The 13,642-nt window shown below is 53.4% G+C and overlaps 2 protein-coding genes across 7 annotated transcripts in view; one reads left to right on the plus strand and one right to left on the minus strand.

Moving 5' to 3' along the window:
* The first annotated feature begins 846 nt into the window (after positions 1–846).
* On the plus strand, positions 847–6,167 carry LOC105494825 (schlafen like 1). 5 transcript variants are annotated; one of them, XM_024796932.2, is made up of 6 exons: positions 848–1,032; positions 1,639–1,710; positions 1,796–2,348; positions 4,108–4,623; positions 4,881–5,024; positions 6,029–6,167. In XM_024796932.2, exons 3-6 carry the CDS (start codon positions 1,914–1,916, stop codon positions 6,149–6,151), a joined length of 1,218 nt encoding a protein of 405 aa, XP_024652700.1. In that variant the 5' UTR covers positions 848–1,032; positions 1,639–1,710; positions 1,796–1,913; the 3' UTR covers positions 6,152–6,167. The 5 variants fall into 5 exon arrangements, with proteins under 5 accessions (XP_070951230.1, XP_024652700.1, XP_024652701.1 ...); XM_024796933.2 differs by lacking the exon at positions 1,639–1,710; XM_071095132.1 differs by having other exon boundaries at positions 850–1,974; positions 2,085–2,348.
* Positions 6,168–9,616: 3,449 nt separating this feature from the next.
* Positions 9,617–13,642, minus strand: part of LOC105494824 (CTP synthase 1) — a 32,703-nt gene continuing 28,677 nt past the window's right edge. For both annotated transcript variants that reach the window (XM_011763690.2, XM_011763691.3), the window contains exons 15-19: positions 13,449–13,504; positions 13,270–13,366; positions 12,573–12,717; positions 11,932–12,025; positions 9,617–10,520 (exon numbers count right to left, since the gene is read on the minus strand). In XM_011763690.2, coding sequence (XP_011761992.1) covers positions 11,941–12,025; positions 12,573–12,717; positions 13,270–13,366; positions 13,449–13,504 — 383 coding nt within the window. In that variant the 3' untranslated portion in view covers positions 9,617–10,520; positions 11,932–11,940. The remainder of the gene's footprint in view (positions 10,521–11,931; positions 12,026–12,572; positions 12,718–13,269; positions 13,367–13,448; positions 13,505–13,642) is intronic.

The following is a 13,642-nucleotide window of genomic DNA, read 5'->3' on the forward strand; positions in this document are numbered from 1 at the left end:
CATAGCCTCTCTTCTTGAGTGCCCTACCCAAACTACTGCCTAGGAAACAAACATTTGGTAACATCTTCAGAAAGGCTGCTTGCAAGGAAGGCAACTTCTCTATGCTGTCAAACAGCTTCCTTAGTTGAAGCATCTAACTCTGGCCCCGTCCTTACTGCCCCCAGTCGGGGCTTCCAGAAGCAGTGTGGGCAAGTGCTGCTGGCCTTCTGCAGAATGATGAGCACTGGTCAGTCCTGTGCTGATAAAGGCTGGTGTGTCCCCCATGTCTTGGTTTCTCAAACAGCAGGTAACAACCTCATCTTTCCAAAGAGATAGCTGTGCCTGACCTGTTTTTCAGGGCTCTTCTGGACAGCAGCCTGCTTCCAGCACAGAGAAGGGCCTGGCCTCAGGGGGAACCCTGGAGCCCACCATGTGCCTCCTGCTCCATCTTGGGAGCAGCAGGGCCCTGTCGGCACTCAGTAGAGACTGGGATTGGTGACCGAAGAGGGAGGTGGAGGCTTTAGGCAGCAGCGCTGAAAGAGGTGGCAACAGATGACCTGCATGGGAACTGGGGCCTGCAGAGACATCACAGAGCGGGTGAAGTGTCTTCAGCTCTCGAATTCTGGAAGCTGTCAGGGGAAGGGAGTCCCACAGCCAAACTGCATGGTGGGTGGGCCACTGGGTCTGCTTCCAATGTGTGGCGGGGCCCACAGGGAGCTGAGTTTTCCTGTTGGATTTCCCACACCCGGCCTGCCTGTGTCTGGCCAAGAAGGCATTGTTGAGCCTCATGAGATCACAAAGGTAGCTGTGCAGGCCCCGCCCACTTCCTATAAGCCTGGTTCTGGCTGTCCCTGTGCCAGGCCTCCAAGTGCCCTGAGAGCTACCGGCCGGGGTCGGGGGGCTATGGGAGCTCAGGGCAGGCACCTCCCATGCTCCCACAGGAGCCACCAGGACATGAAGGTCATAGGCCTCTCCTCTCCTCCTCTTCCTGTTTGACCTGAATGCCGCCAGGCCGACAGCCTCAAGGATTCCATCTGAGAAGATGCAGGCTGGGTGTGTGGGGAGCAGTAGAGGGGCTGGTGTGTGCACATATGTGCACAGCTCAGGACAGAGGCTCCCTGGACTTGGGGTGGGGAGCGCCAGGGCCCCAACTCTAACCCTCGTTCTGCTCCTCTTGACCTCTGCGCTCTGGACCAAAAATGGAGGACTCATTCTAGACTAGGAGTTCTTACGGTCTAGGAGCCCCCTTAAGTTAAGTGTTTATATGTAAAGGCCATTTTTCTGAGAGGCCATAGCTTTCATCAGTGTGCCAAAAAGCATGAGATCGTCTGCTCTAAAAGCCTCTGCCCCAGCGCTGCCTAGTTTCAGAGCCCCCGATGGTCTCACATTGGGTTTTGGAGCAGGCAGAGAAGCTGCAGTGGGGCCACCAGCCAGTCCTTAGAGTCCTGGGTTAAGGCCTCTTCTCCAGGAGGCCCTTTTTAAAGGGTTTCTCTGTTGCCTGGAGGCAGGAGTGACCTTCCGGTAGGCAGGAAACCCTGAGGGTACCTAGGAGGCCCCTAGCCAGTGGGTTGGGGAAGGAAGACAGGACCCCTGGGGCCACTGAAATCGTGGAGCTCTCAGAGACCTGAGTGCCGGTCCCTTCTGCCACTCTTTGGGCAGATCCCCTGTCTTCCCACAGGCCCTGTGTCTTGCTTAGTCCATCTGACTCCGCTTTCCCATCCTAGGCCTCAGGTGGGTGGCAGGCCCTTTCCTGCTTGCCCTCTGCCCTCCCTCTCTCTGGCCCTGCCCAGCCTCTGCCAATCTTTGTGCCTCCCAGGAGCCGGGACACTCCCTGAGTCCTCTGGGAGCCCTTAAGCCACACTGAAAACACAGACCCTGGGAGAAGCAGCCAGCAGTGAGGAATCCTGGAACCCCTTCCCAGGGAGAGCCTTCCCATGACCCCCATGAAGAGATCGGTGCAAACACAGGTGTCAGAGCCCTTCACGGAGTCCTGGGGTGAGGAGTCCCTGCCAGAGCTCCCCACAGAGCAGTCCCTGACCGAGTACTCTGACCTCGAGGAGGCTCCCTCGGCGCACACTCTCTATGTGGGCCATCTGAACCCCCAGTTCTCAGTGCCGGTGCTCGCCTGCCTGCTGCGAGACACCCTGGAGCGGCTGGAGATGCCGGTGGCGCGGGAGCACATCGAGGTGGTGAGGCGGCCGCGGAAGGCCTATGCGCTGGTGCAGGTGACTGTCCGCAGGGACACCCTCGCCTCCCTCCCCTGGCGCCTGCAGACGGCCCTGGAGGAGCACCTAATCCTCAAGGAGCTGGCAGCCCGTGGGAAGGAGCTGCTATTGAGTGAGGCCCAAGGGCCCTTCAGCCACAGAGAGGTAAGTGGGACTTCTCCCAAGCAAGCTCCAAAGCCTCACCCCAAGGGAGAGACTCTGGGTGGGAGTGGCCTGAGTGGGGACGGAGGGGTGTCTCTGGGAAAGCAGGGACAAATCTGCAAACTTGGGGGCTGCTACTCAAATGACCATGGCTTGTCACTGGTACTGCCAGCTTTCTCTGGAAAAGACACTGAGTTTGCCTCAAGCCTGATGCTTGTGTGAAGGCCATGAGGGGGCCTCCTCCTTGGGTCCTTTTACATTCCAGCCTCTGGGCCTGGGAGACCCTAGAAGACACAGGGGCCCTAATTTTCCCCTTGGCCCAAGTCATTTGTTCAATTAACAATCATGAACACCCCCTCTGTGCCAGGAGTTAAGGCAGGGATGAGAGGCCCAGCCAGGCCCCAAGGAGCCCTGCATCTGTGGCCAGAGCCGGACAGCCACCCACAGAGCTGCAAGGTGGCTGCGCTCAGAGCTGTGAGAGGACACAGGAAGGTTTGCCCTGCTCTCTGGGGACAGATTCACAGGGGAAGTGAAATCCAGGCTGGGACTTAGGGCGTTGGACAGGAACTTGTGGGGGAGGACATTCCAGGCCAGGGACACAGAATATGCAGAGGAACCTGGGGGCTTAGAGGGACTGTGGTGTCTGCAGAAGGGCAAACCATTTGGTGGCCCTGGAGCTCCCACTAAAGGCTGCAGGGGGTGCTAAGGAAGGAAGTTGGGCCAGAAGGTAGGGTAGGGGCCAGGTCACCAAGACTATCCAAGGCAAGGCTGAACCGCTGGCTTTACTGGGTGGGACATGGGACGTTAGGGTAGGTCACTCCACGAGACAGGTGATTTTGGTTTCTTTTTCTTTTGGTGTGAAAATGATGGTGTTTAAACTGTTGCAGAACTAAAAGGCTCTGTGGCTTACATTTCAACTCAATTTCACATTTGTATGACGTTTATCCTGTTTCTAAGACTGATCAATTCAACTTCTCTGGGGAGCTGCAGGGCTGGTAGGGAGGTGCCCTGGTCTCCTCACCCCAGCCCATGCTCATGAAAGGATTGTGAGGAGTAACAATCTGCCTTGAAGTTAGTGTCACTAAGGAGGGTCGACAGGAAAGGGTGAGCCTGGAAGCAGGGAGGTCAGAGAGGGGCTGGCTGGGGAGGCCCAGACTAGGAAGTGGCCCCAAGGAGGCTCACACCGAGCCCTCGAGCAGAGCCCAAACCACGAAAGGTGATTCCGGAGGCGCAGAAGGAAGTGGAGATTAGGGTGGACTTGTCAATAGCCCAGAAAGTAGTGGGCAAAGGTTTGAAATCAGGAAGTGGGTGGGTACCTGGGAGTCCCTCTCCATTCAGGGTCCTGCAGCTCTGTCACAGGGTGCTGAGATACCTGCTGGAATGATCTGGCTCTGGGCCTCAGGGGCCTGTCTGCAACCCAAGTAAGAAAAAATGGGCCCACACGTGTCCCAGCACCCAGCCCTGGGAAGCAGAAATCTCTTCTTCCCCACCAGGCATCCCACAGCTCACCTGGGAAGGGCCCAGCTCGGCAGGGAAAGGAGCGCTGACAGGAACCCTCAATCCAGCAGGGTTTCCTGCCTCGGCTGCAGGAGGGTGGGCAGAACCAGGCCCCTCAGCCTGGTGAGCGGCATCAGGATGCCCATGAGAGTCAGGCCGCAGCAGGGGCCGGATGGGGGGTTCTTGCAGTCCTTCTCAAGGTCAGGGCTCCCATTTTCTGGCTTGACCCTTACACTCATACACTCATTCTTGACTCCCACCCTAGGAGGAGGAGGAGGAGGACAGTGGCCTGAGCCCCGGCCCCAACCCAGGCTCTGGCGTCCCGCTGCCCGCCTGGCCTACACACACGCTGCCTGATAGGCCCCAGGCCTGGCAGCTGCAGAGCTGCCAGGGCCGGCCCAGTGGCGTGTGCTCCGACAGTGCCATTGTGCACCACGAGATCGTGGGCAAGGACCAGCTCTTCCAGGGTGCCTTCCTGGGCAGCGAGACCCGCAACATGGAGTTCAAGCGGGGCAGCGGTGAGTACCTGAGCCTGGCCTTCAAGCACCACGTGCGGCGCTATGTGTGCGCCTTCCTCAACAGCGAGGGCGGCAGCCTGCTCGTGGGAGTGGAGGACAGCGGCCTGGTGCGGGGCATCCGCTGCAGCCACCGTGACGAGGACCGCGCACGCCTGCTGGTGGACTCCATCCTGCAGGGCTTCAAGCCTCAGGTCTTTCCCGATGCCTACACTCTGACCTTCGTCCCTGTGATCAGCACCTCGGAGACCAGCGTCCCCCTCAAGGTGAGCCTGCAGGACAGGAGGGCCTCCAGGCCTGTCATCTGTCATCACTCAATAAGACGATGGCCTGCACTCCTGCCAGGCAGTGCTGGGGCAGGGACGGGACTGGGGGCCACAGGAGAAGAGGCTGGTAATGGCCCTTGTGCCAGCCCTGCCGGCCTGCCCTAAGGAAGCAGTGAGCAATGCTGAGCGGCCTGGCAGGATGGCGGCTGCCGACTGTGAAGGGTGGCGCCTCCAGAGCTGCTGTTGCCCCTTCCAAGGTGATCCGCCTGACCGTGCACACCCCCAAGGCCCAGAGCCAGCCGCAACTCTACCAGACAGACCAGGGGGAGGTGTTTCTGCGGCGCGACGGGAGCATCCAGGGCCCGTTGTCCGCCAGCGCCATCCAGGAGTGGTGCAGGCAGGTATGGAAGCTGAGGCCAGTGGGTGGGGTGGGGCGAAGCTGACCCCAGGCCCCTTCAGTCACACAGAGCAGCCCAGGGCAAGCCACCATGGTTCCCTGGGCCCTGCATCACCCCGTTTAACCCAAGGGGTTGGATTAAAATCACACCACATTCCGTATTCCACTCGGTAGGCAGCTGGTGGGAAGAGGCCCAGGCCCTCTCTTTTTAAAAATCTATGCAGTGGCTGGGCTCAGTGGCTCACGCCTGTAATCCCAGCACTTTGGGAGGACGAGGTGAACAGATCACAAGGTCAGGAGTTCGAGACCAGCCTGGCCAATATGATGAAACCTCATCTGTACTAAAAATATAAAACTTAGCCGGGCATGGTGGCAGGCAACTGTAGTCCCAAATACTCGGGAGGCTGAGTCTGGAGAATCGATCGAATCCCGGGGGCAGAGATTGCAGTGAGCCGAGATTGCACCACTGCACTCCAGCGTGAGCGACAGAGCAAGACACCTCAAAAAAAAAAAAAAATCTATGCAGTATCCCCTTTTCAGAGGTGCCTGAAACCCCTCACCCTCTACTTGGGCAGTTAACGCACTCGATCGTGAGTGGCTGAGACAGCAGGGAGATTAGAATGTTGAGCCATCACCAGAAAACACCAAGGACTATACACTGCATTTTAGGGGAGGCCCTAAAGGGGTGGAGGGGGCAGGACACAGTCCCAAGGAAGAGCTTTTTCAAGAGGGAAACGGAGAATGGAGGACAAGAGGGCCAACAGTGAGGAGGGACATGGCCTGCCCAGCATGCAGGAGGCTCCCTTCCAGGGTTGGCAGCCGGCAGCTTTCAACCTTCCTGGTTGAAGGTGGCAGCAGGCCAAGGGGCCTGACTTTCCCCCTAGCTGAGAAAGCTCCCAGGATCCTGGGCTTTCCCTTCCTCCCTCAGTTCAGCCTCAGGTGGAGGGGAGGATGGACAGGCCCAAGACCAGGTGGGCTTGGCCACATGCTTTTCCCATGTCCCCTCAGAGGTGGCTGGTGGAGCTGGGCAAGCTGGAAGAGAGGGTGAAGGTGCTGACGATGGAGAAGGAGCAGCTCCAGCAGCAGCTGCAGCAGCACGGGCCTATGTCCTGCACCTGCTGTGTCCTGTGAGGGCCCTGGAGAACAGGCAAGATGGCGCGGCGCTCTCCACCTGAGACCCAGGAATTTCCTGTTTGAGCCTAAGGCCGACCCAGTAAAGCCCATGCAGGCCGCTGAGAGGCGGACAGGGGCTCCTTCAACATGACACAGGAGCCCATGTGGCTTCAACCCTGACAGCCCCCAGTCTGTGTAGCCAAGAAATTGCTCTCAGGCCTGTCCCCAAATGACCTTTCTTTTAGAAAGAACGTGGATTGTCCCTCTCCCTAAAACGCTCATTTGGCCCAGGCTGAGGCCTGTGACTCCAGCTGGCTGGACAGTGCCAGAAGGGAATCTGTCGTTCCAGGAAAGCCCCTCACAGATGGCGAGGCATATTTGGTGACTGTGGTTACAGGGCAAGAGGCCACCCTGCAGCCCCCACCCGACTTGCTGGAACTTGTGATTGTCAAAGCTCCGTTAATAAATTACATGCACCTGGGACAAGAATGGTTCTTTCTAGGACACTGGGTCAGCCGGTCAGATGCTGCAGGGTCATGAGTCCCAGGCCCAGCCCACCTCTGTCCAGGAGGCAGAGAACAGACCAGAAAGGCAGGGAGCCCAGCCTCACACTCCAGTCCAGCTGTGTCTTAAAGACCAGGGACCGTGGGGCAAAGTGCTATGCCTCTGTGCTATAAGACAGTGACAATGGCCGGGGGCAGGGGCATTTTGTCACCATCAGGCCAGTGCCCTGTGTCTATGCCAGCTGTGGCACAGAGCAGCACCTCACACTAAGGGTTTCAGTTCCTTTCCAAGACCCCTCTGGTCCAGTAAGACCATTAGCTTAAAACAAACAAAACCAGACGACTCCTGCGGCTTCCTGCCTCTGGTTTCTCCTGCTGTCTCCACCAGCCGAGCCAGAGGCTGTAAAGCCAGTTTGATCACACTCACGCTGCGCCTATGCCCACAGCCCTCCAAAATCTCCACTTCAAGAGCAAAGCCCAAACGATGGCCTGCATGGTTCTCCACGACCTAGCCCACCCCACCTCAATGTCTTCCGCCCCTTGTGCAAGCCACTTCAGCCACGCCCACCAACTTGTTTCATTTGCACTCCTGCCTCGGGCCTCTGCGCTAGCCTGTTTCCTTTGACTCCACCTTCAAGTCCATGCTTAATTTCCCATCCATCCTATTTTAAAGACACCACCTCCCAGCACTGCCACTCCCCTGCTCACTTCCACCCTTGGTCTCCATCTATGAACTGCCACACTCTGTAGCTTGTATTTGGTGTTTCCCCCACTAAATACCTGCTCTGGGGGACAGGGGTTTGGGTATGGCTGGCATGTGGTAGATACCCAATAAATACCTGCTGGTGAGACAATTAAGGATACTCCTAAATTTGGGGTCTGAGCCACCAGAAAATCACCAAACCGTGTTGAACAGGGCATTTCACAGGACCGGTGTTCCACAGAACACACGTCAGTTATCTCCTAAAACTTGAGACCCCTGGCCATATCCACAGAGCAGATACGGATGAGAACTTTGGAACCCCCAGCCCCTCCGCTCACCAGCCAGGTGACATCTCCTGGGCCATCACAACTGCTCTGAGACCTGGTTTTCCCACTTAGCAAAGAGCACACAACCCCTGCCTCGGCTGCCATTCATGCTGGTTCTAGGGACCAGTGTGATCACGGACACCTATACTGTGGCAGGTTCCCAGACTCCTGCTGCTCACCCCCCAAGCTGCCCCAAGGTCACCAAGGCTGCTTGAAAACTATACAAATGTGTTACTCAAGAAGGTGGAGGACTGGCGTTTCTGAGCACCTTCCACAGTCCCGGTACCATTGCTAAACACTAGTCCAGGCACCACAATCCTTGGAAATGTTTTTGGGGGGAAAACAGCAGATTTCTACAAAGGAAGGGTGAAGTCAGGCTTCAGCCCAGCTGCTCCGGACTGCTAAGAACCTGCCCAGACCCCCTGGACTGAAGGAAGTTACTGAAGGGAAGTTACGCATAGCTGTGCCTATTGTTAGGTCACATTAAGAAAGGAATGAGGAATGTGACCAGCTTTCCTCCCCACCAGGGAGAAGCCTCTGGGAACGGTCAGTAAACACTGGGCATACAGGTTGCCCTCTTGTAAATCCAGCTTCAGCCCTATCCTGTCTGCCACAGGCAGGCTGGCGGGGCTGCTTGGGCTTTGCAAGCCCTGGAGAGTCATTTGGGATCTCTTTTCTCAGAAACCTTACATCTGTGGCCAGCACTTGACAACTGATCAAAGTGATCTTAAACGTAGGGGCAGGAACATAATTACTGGGAGGCTTTTTCACGCCACCCACACACCCAACCATTGTGGGGAGCCACGACGTCACCAATCGGCATGTTAGACCCTCAGTTTGGGAATGTTTTTTAAAAAAAAGGGCCAGATGCGGTGGCTCACACCTGTAATCCCAGCACTTTGGGAGGCCGAGACGAGCAGATCACAACAGGAGTTCGAGACCAGCCTGGCCAACATAGTGAAACCCCATCTCTACTAAAAATACAAAAAAATTAGACGGGCATAGTGGCAGGCAACTGTAATCCCAGTTACTTGGGAGGCTGAGGCAAGTAGAATCACTTGAACCTGGGAGGTGGAGCTTGCAGTGAGCCGAGATCACGCCACTGAACTCCAGCCCAGGCAACAGTATGAGACTCCATCTCAAAAAAAAAAAAAAAAAAAAAAAAGGACTACTGACCAGGTGCAGTGGCTCATGCCTGTAATCCCTGCACTGTGGGAGGATCGCCCTGAGGCCAGGAGTTCAAGACCAGCCTGGCCAACACAGCGAGACCCTGTCTCTCTCTATATATAAAAAATTTAATTAGCTGGGCATGGTGACGTGAACCTGTAGTCCCAGCTACTTGGGAGGCTGAGGCGGGAGGATCTTAAGAGCCCAGGAGGTCTGCAGCAAGCTGTGCTTGTGCCACTGCACTCCAGCCTGGGCAACAGAGACCCTAACTCAAAAAATAAATAAAATTTAAAATGAAGAGTATCTCCTGGTACCACCAGGTGGGAGAAGAGGTTAGAATTATGCTCGATCAGCCTCATTCAAAGTACCATAACAAGCAGTTCTGCAGGTGAAGATAGTCTGGCCCGCGGCTCACTGGCTGTGTATATGGGGTACCCACATCCAGTGCCTGGCAGAGGAGACGACCACCTTCCTAAACCATGCTTACCCCTCCCCTTTCTCAGTCATGAAGCAGCATAAACAGCACCCATGCACCTTTTCATCTCACTCTACATGCTGAGAACCCGTATTTGAAGCTTTATGAAAAATTCTGGTTCCTATTAAAAAGAAAGCCTCATTTCTTAGTTTTTAAACAAATTCTCAGGTCGTCTGCTGACTCAAGGCTGCTCACCTGCAGGAGCACCCGGCACTGACAATTCAGGTGGCCGCACACAGGCACACCAGCTCCGTGCTCAGACGCTTCCCATCTGGCCAATGACATAAACAGAATGAGAAGCAAAGCATGTCTCTTGTTCTGCATTATTTATTTATTTCTTAAGTTAGAGTACACATTGAGTCTGGCCAGAATATAGGAGCACATAGCTGTGCCTATCGTTAGGTCACATTAAGAAAATAACTTCATATTGCCCTTTCAACTGCAGTAACACCATCCTGGAAGAAAAACGTACCCTCGAGTCAAAGCTGTCTATATATGAGAGGGTTTTAGAGGAAGTTTCCCCAAAAGACTCTGTTCTGTAAGTGACCCCTTGATGCAAGGAGTGTTTCCCAGCCCTAGCAACAGGAAGCGCAGCCACAGGCATGGGGATTTTAAAATCACGCTTCAGAGACAGACATCTTGGTGTTTCATGTGACACCAAACTGACCATCCCTTTGGATGACGAGGACCAGCCACAGTTGGCACTGAGAATCCCCCCAACTCAGGGCAGTATAGAGATTTTGTCTCTGGTTTCATGGCTTAGTGGCAAGCAACACCCTGAGGTTCCCAGCACCAAGTGTTCAAATCCTAGCTAAAATCCTCTCTCCATGCTCAGTAAGTCCATGTGGCACACTTTATAACGGTCTAGGCATCCAGGGGAAAGCGACAGGCAACGCGCTAGCATCTGCAATGACGCGAGGTAGTTGAGAAACCAGGTGACCGATGGGGCACTCTGCAGCCCCACCCACCATCAGTTCCCATCCCGATGTCTGCCGCAACTCAAGAACTGCAAGGAGAGTGTCACGCAACAGGCAGACACCACGGAGGAGCCAGTACACATGATGGGACATGCAAGTGACAAGTTTCCCAAATACCTTTCCGCATAATAAAATAATCTTAATAAAAACATAATTTAAAGAAAGTGTCCAAAGCCGAGTGTAAAGTCAGAGCTGTAAACTCTACCCAAGTCTGAAGGGTCTCCTGAAGAATCATCCTGTTTAAAAGAAAAAAAAAAAAAAAAAGTGGGAATTATATGATGTACATTAAAGTAGAAAAGTTAGAATTTCTAGTCAGCTGCCATGGGAAACGAAGCCTGTTTTTCATGGCAGAGCAGTAGAAGGCGCCTAATAGGAATAATTAGACACTACATTTATAATTCCTACAGAATCACATTTTCAAGACCTCACACATCGACTTCTACAACCACCCAATGCAAGCATTCTTTCTCCGCAGCACCTCATCACAGTGTCACTACTGGGCAATTCTCTACTTGCGAGGCAGTCAGAATTCCATGTAACGGACCAAATATCTGCCTCCTTTACTGGTAACAATTCTTGTTATACCAGCTCCTTAGACTGTGAAACAGCCTATAGCAAACCCCCTGGTCAGAGGGTTCATGAGTCCATCTGTGTTCAATGCTTACCTAGCACACAGGCTCTCCTCCTGTCACTAACTTCTCATGCTACCCACCACCTATTTAGGCTATCCCAGGACAGGGGTCAACCAACCAAGGCAGGAGGGAAACAGCTGTGATCAGCAGATCAGACCGGCACAGACCCAGCACCAGAGACCCACTGGTGATGAACACACTGTGTGCAGGATTCAGGGAGGTCCCCCTGCCCAGGCCTTAGGGCAGGAGCGGTGGGGCCACACCCATACCCCTGGTTCTCCTTCCAGACCCCAGATTCCCAACTGACACTTCCTCATTTGATACTTCACCAGCAGAACGCGTACTTCTGCCAACACGGTCCACACAGTTATCCTAGAGGACATTTACGTTTCGTGGCAGTGCCCACAGTTACTGCACTTTATGAACCTACAAGTCTTGTCACTTAATAGGCAAACATTTGACGTCTGTTTGGCAATTGTTCCGACTTTGAAGGAATTCCAGAAGCAGCAGCAATCAACAAAAAACTGTTCTCTAAGCAGTGTCAGTTTTAAAGTACTTCCTGATGAAAACCTGAGGCTCTGCAGAAATGACAAGTGCCACACTGTCATATCTGTCTCTTCCTTCAAGATCTCCAAATTTTTAGCTACGTCAAACAATAGGGCCTAAGAATTCAGACCCTCCCCACCCCCGGCCCCAGAACTGGTCAGACTGGCACCAGAATGTAGTAATCAGTATTGAGACAACTGCCCAGTGACCGTGCTCCCCAAGCTGTCAGCCCCAGGGCAGGACTGGGAGGTGCACGGCAATGTGAAGGAAGGACTGCCCATTTGATACCCGCACTGACCTCACTCCTTTCTTTCTTTTCTCTCTCAACCTATGGATTATATTCAAGACCTCACCACTATCATTCCTGACAGATAAAAATTTTCAGCCCTAAACTTCCACGATATTCTTGCAATCACAATGTGCCATCACCATTTTTTTAAAAAAACTAAAACTTTAAAATAGCACTTACACTACAAGATCAGTCATGATTTATTGATGGAAACTTCAGTTCGGTGATTTCAGAGTCAGGGGAGCTGCTTCCACTTCTGTCACTGTAGGTGTCCCTGTAGAATTCAGATGCATCATCTCCCACCAAAAACTCACTTTATGTCCCTGTTTTTACAGCCACAGTTCCTACAGGGACACTTGTCTGCACATGGCAGGAATTAGAAAGACTGTTTGCTACATATTTAGTATGAAACTACAGAAGGATTTCCTTCTTCTAGCTACAAAAGATATACATTCAGTCACACACCCTACCACCAACTCTGAGTACTGGTTCTGGATAAAGGTGGCAATGGGACATACACCTCCCCGGGTTGTGGCTTACTTCCCGGGAAAAACTAGTTCCCCTTAACATGGACCAGAGGGTCCTACGCCAAGTGTGATCTGGTCAGTACCACCAGAGCTCAGATGCTGCAGAAAGGGGACCTGGCCAACACGCCAGGGAAGCACCGTGAGAAAGCTCCGGAAAAGGAGAGGAAACTTTCACACCAGGCGCCTGTGGCTTTCTTTTTTATGACTGACTGTGACATTTTGCTGTAATGAATCAGCGACCACCTAAAGGACTAGAGAAGACGAATGGATTACTGAAGCAAAGAGTGCACCTACCTGGGTGAGAGCCTGCAGCCTTTCTGGAGGTAATGCGAGAGCCGCCCCACAGAGGCCAGGAGGAGGCCAAAGTATGGTGGGGAGGGCTTGATAGGTCTGGACAGGAACTCAGGGTGGTACTGAACACCAACAAAAAAGGGATGATCTGAAACAGACTCAAAAGAAACAGCTTCATTGTGAAGGTTATGCACAAAGTGCAAAAGAACAAAATCTGCTTAAATGTTTCCTGTTTCCATAGGCCCTAAAATAATCTGAAAATGACTTTCTCATTTCAATCTAGGTAAAGGTAACCTCAAAGCATGAGTGATCTGACACCCTTTCTCCAGCACTGCTTGTGCTGTCCCCTCCTGGCTGAAGGCCTCCTGTCCAGAGTCCCATCCCAGACCCTGGCTCCCGGGACTTCTGTAGACTGAGGTCTTGCGGTTCAGGAGAGGGCTAAAGCAGCTTTAGTACCAACTCCAAGCATTTTGGAGAAGGAGAAACTGCGGCCAGAAGTTAAATGGTTCCCTGAGTAAGGCCATGTACCAGAAAGAACTTTCCAGGGTCCAGACCCCATGTTTATCAAGACCCCTTCCCTCATGAGACAGTGCTGCTTCCTAATTCTGTTAGGTCAGGAGCAACAAGATAACATTTTTGTATTTTCCCATATGCCAAGATTACTAAGTTTTCCATTAAATAAAACTGCCCGAATAATCACCTTCTAACTCCACAATTTCCATTCTCTCTCCTTCGACATCTTGGCCAACAAACTTCAAGCCTTGTTCTTCCAAACACTTTTTCCAGACTGGATTCACCTGTTGAGGCATGAACAATAATTCTGCTGGTCTCTCAGCTCACAGTCTTTCCAGAGTACCAGGAGCAAGCTGGAATCCTCACCTCAAATCGGTGCCGGTGCCTCTCTTCCAGGTAGTCTGCGTCTCCATAGAGTTTCCCTGGCAAAATAAACGGGCTGCATGTAGAGAACTTTATCTCACAGGATGATGCATTCACAAAGACATCCTCCTTCCCACTTTACTTTTCAGCATCTACACAGCCAAGTCTTTTGAGGGCTATTTCTATGAATCTGCTAA

This window comes from Macaca nemestrina, chromosome 1, assembly GCF_043159975.1.
Source record: "Macaca nemestrina isolate mMacNem1 chromosome 1, mMacNem.hap1, whole genome shotgun sequence".
Taxonomy (NCBI): Eukaryota; Metazoa; Chordata; class Mammalia; order Primates; family Cercopithecidae; genus Macaca; species Macaca nemestrina.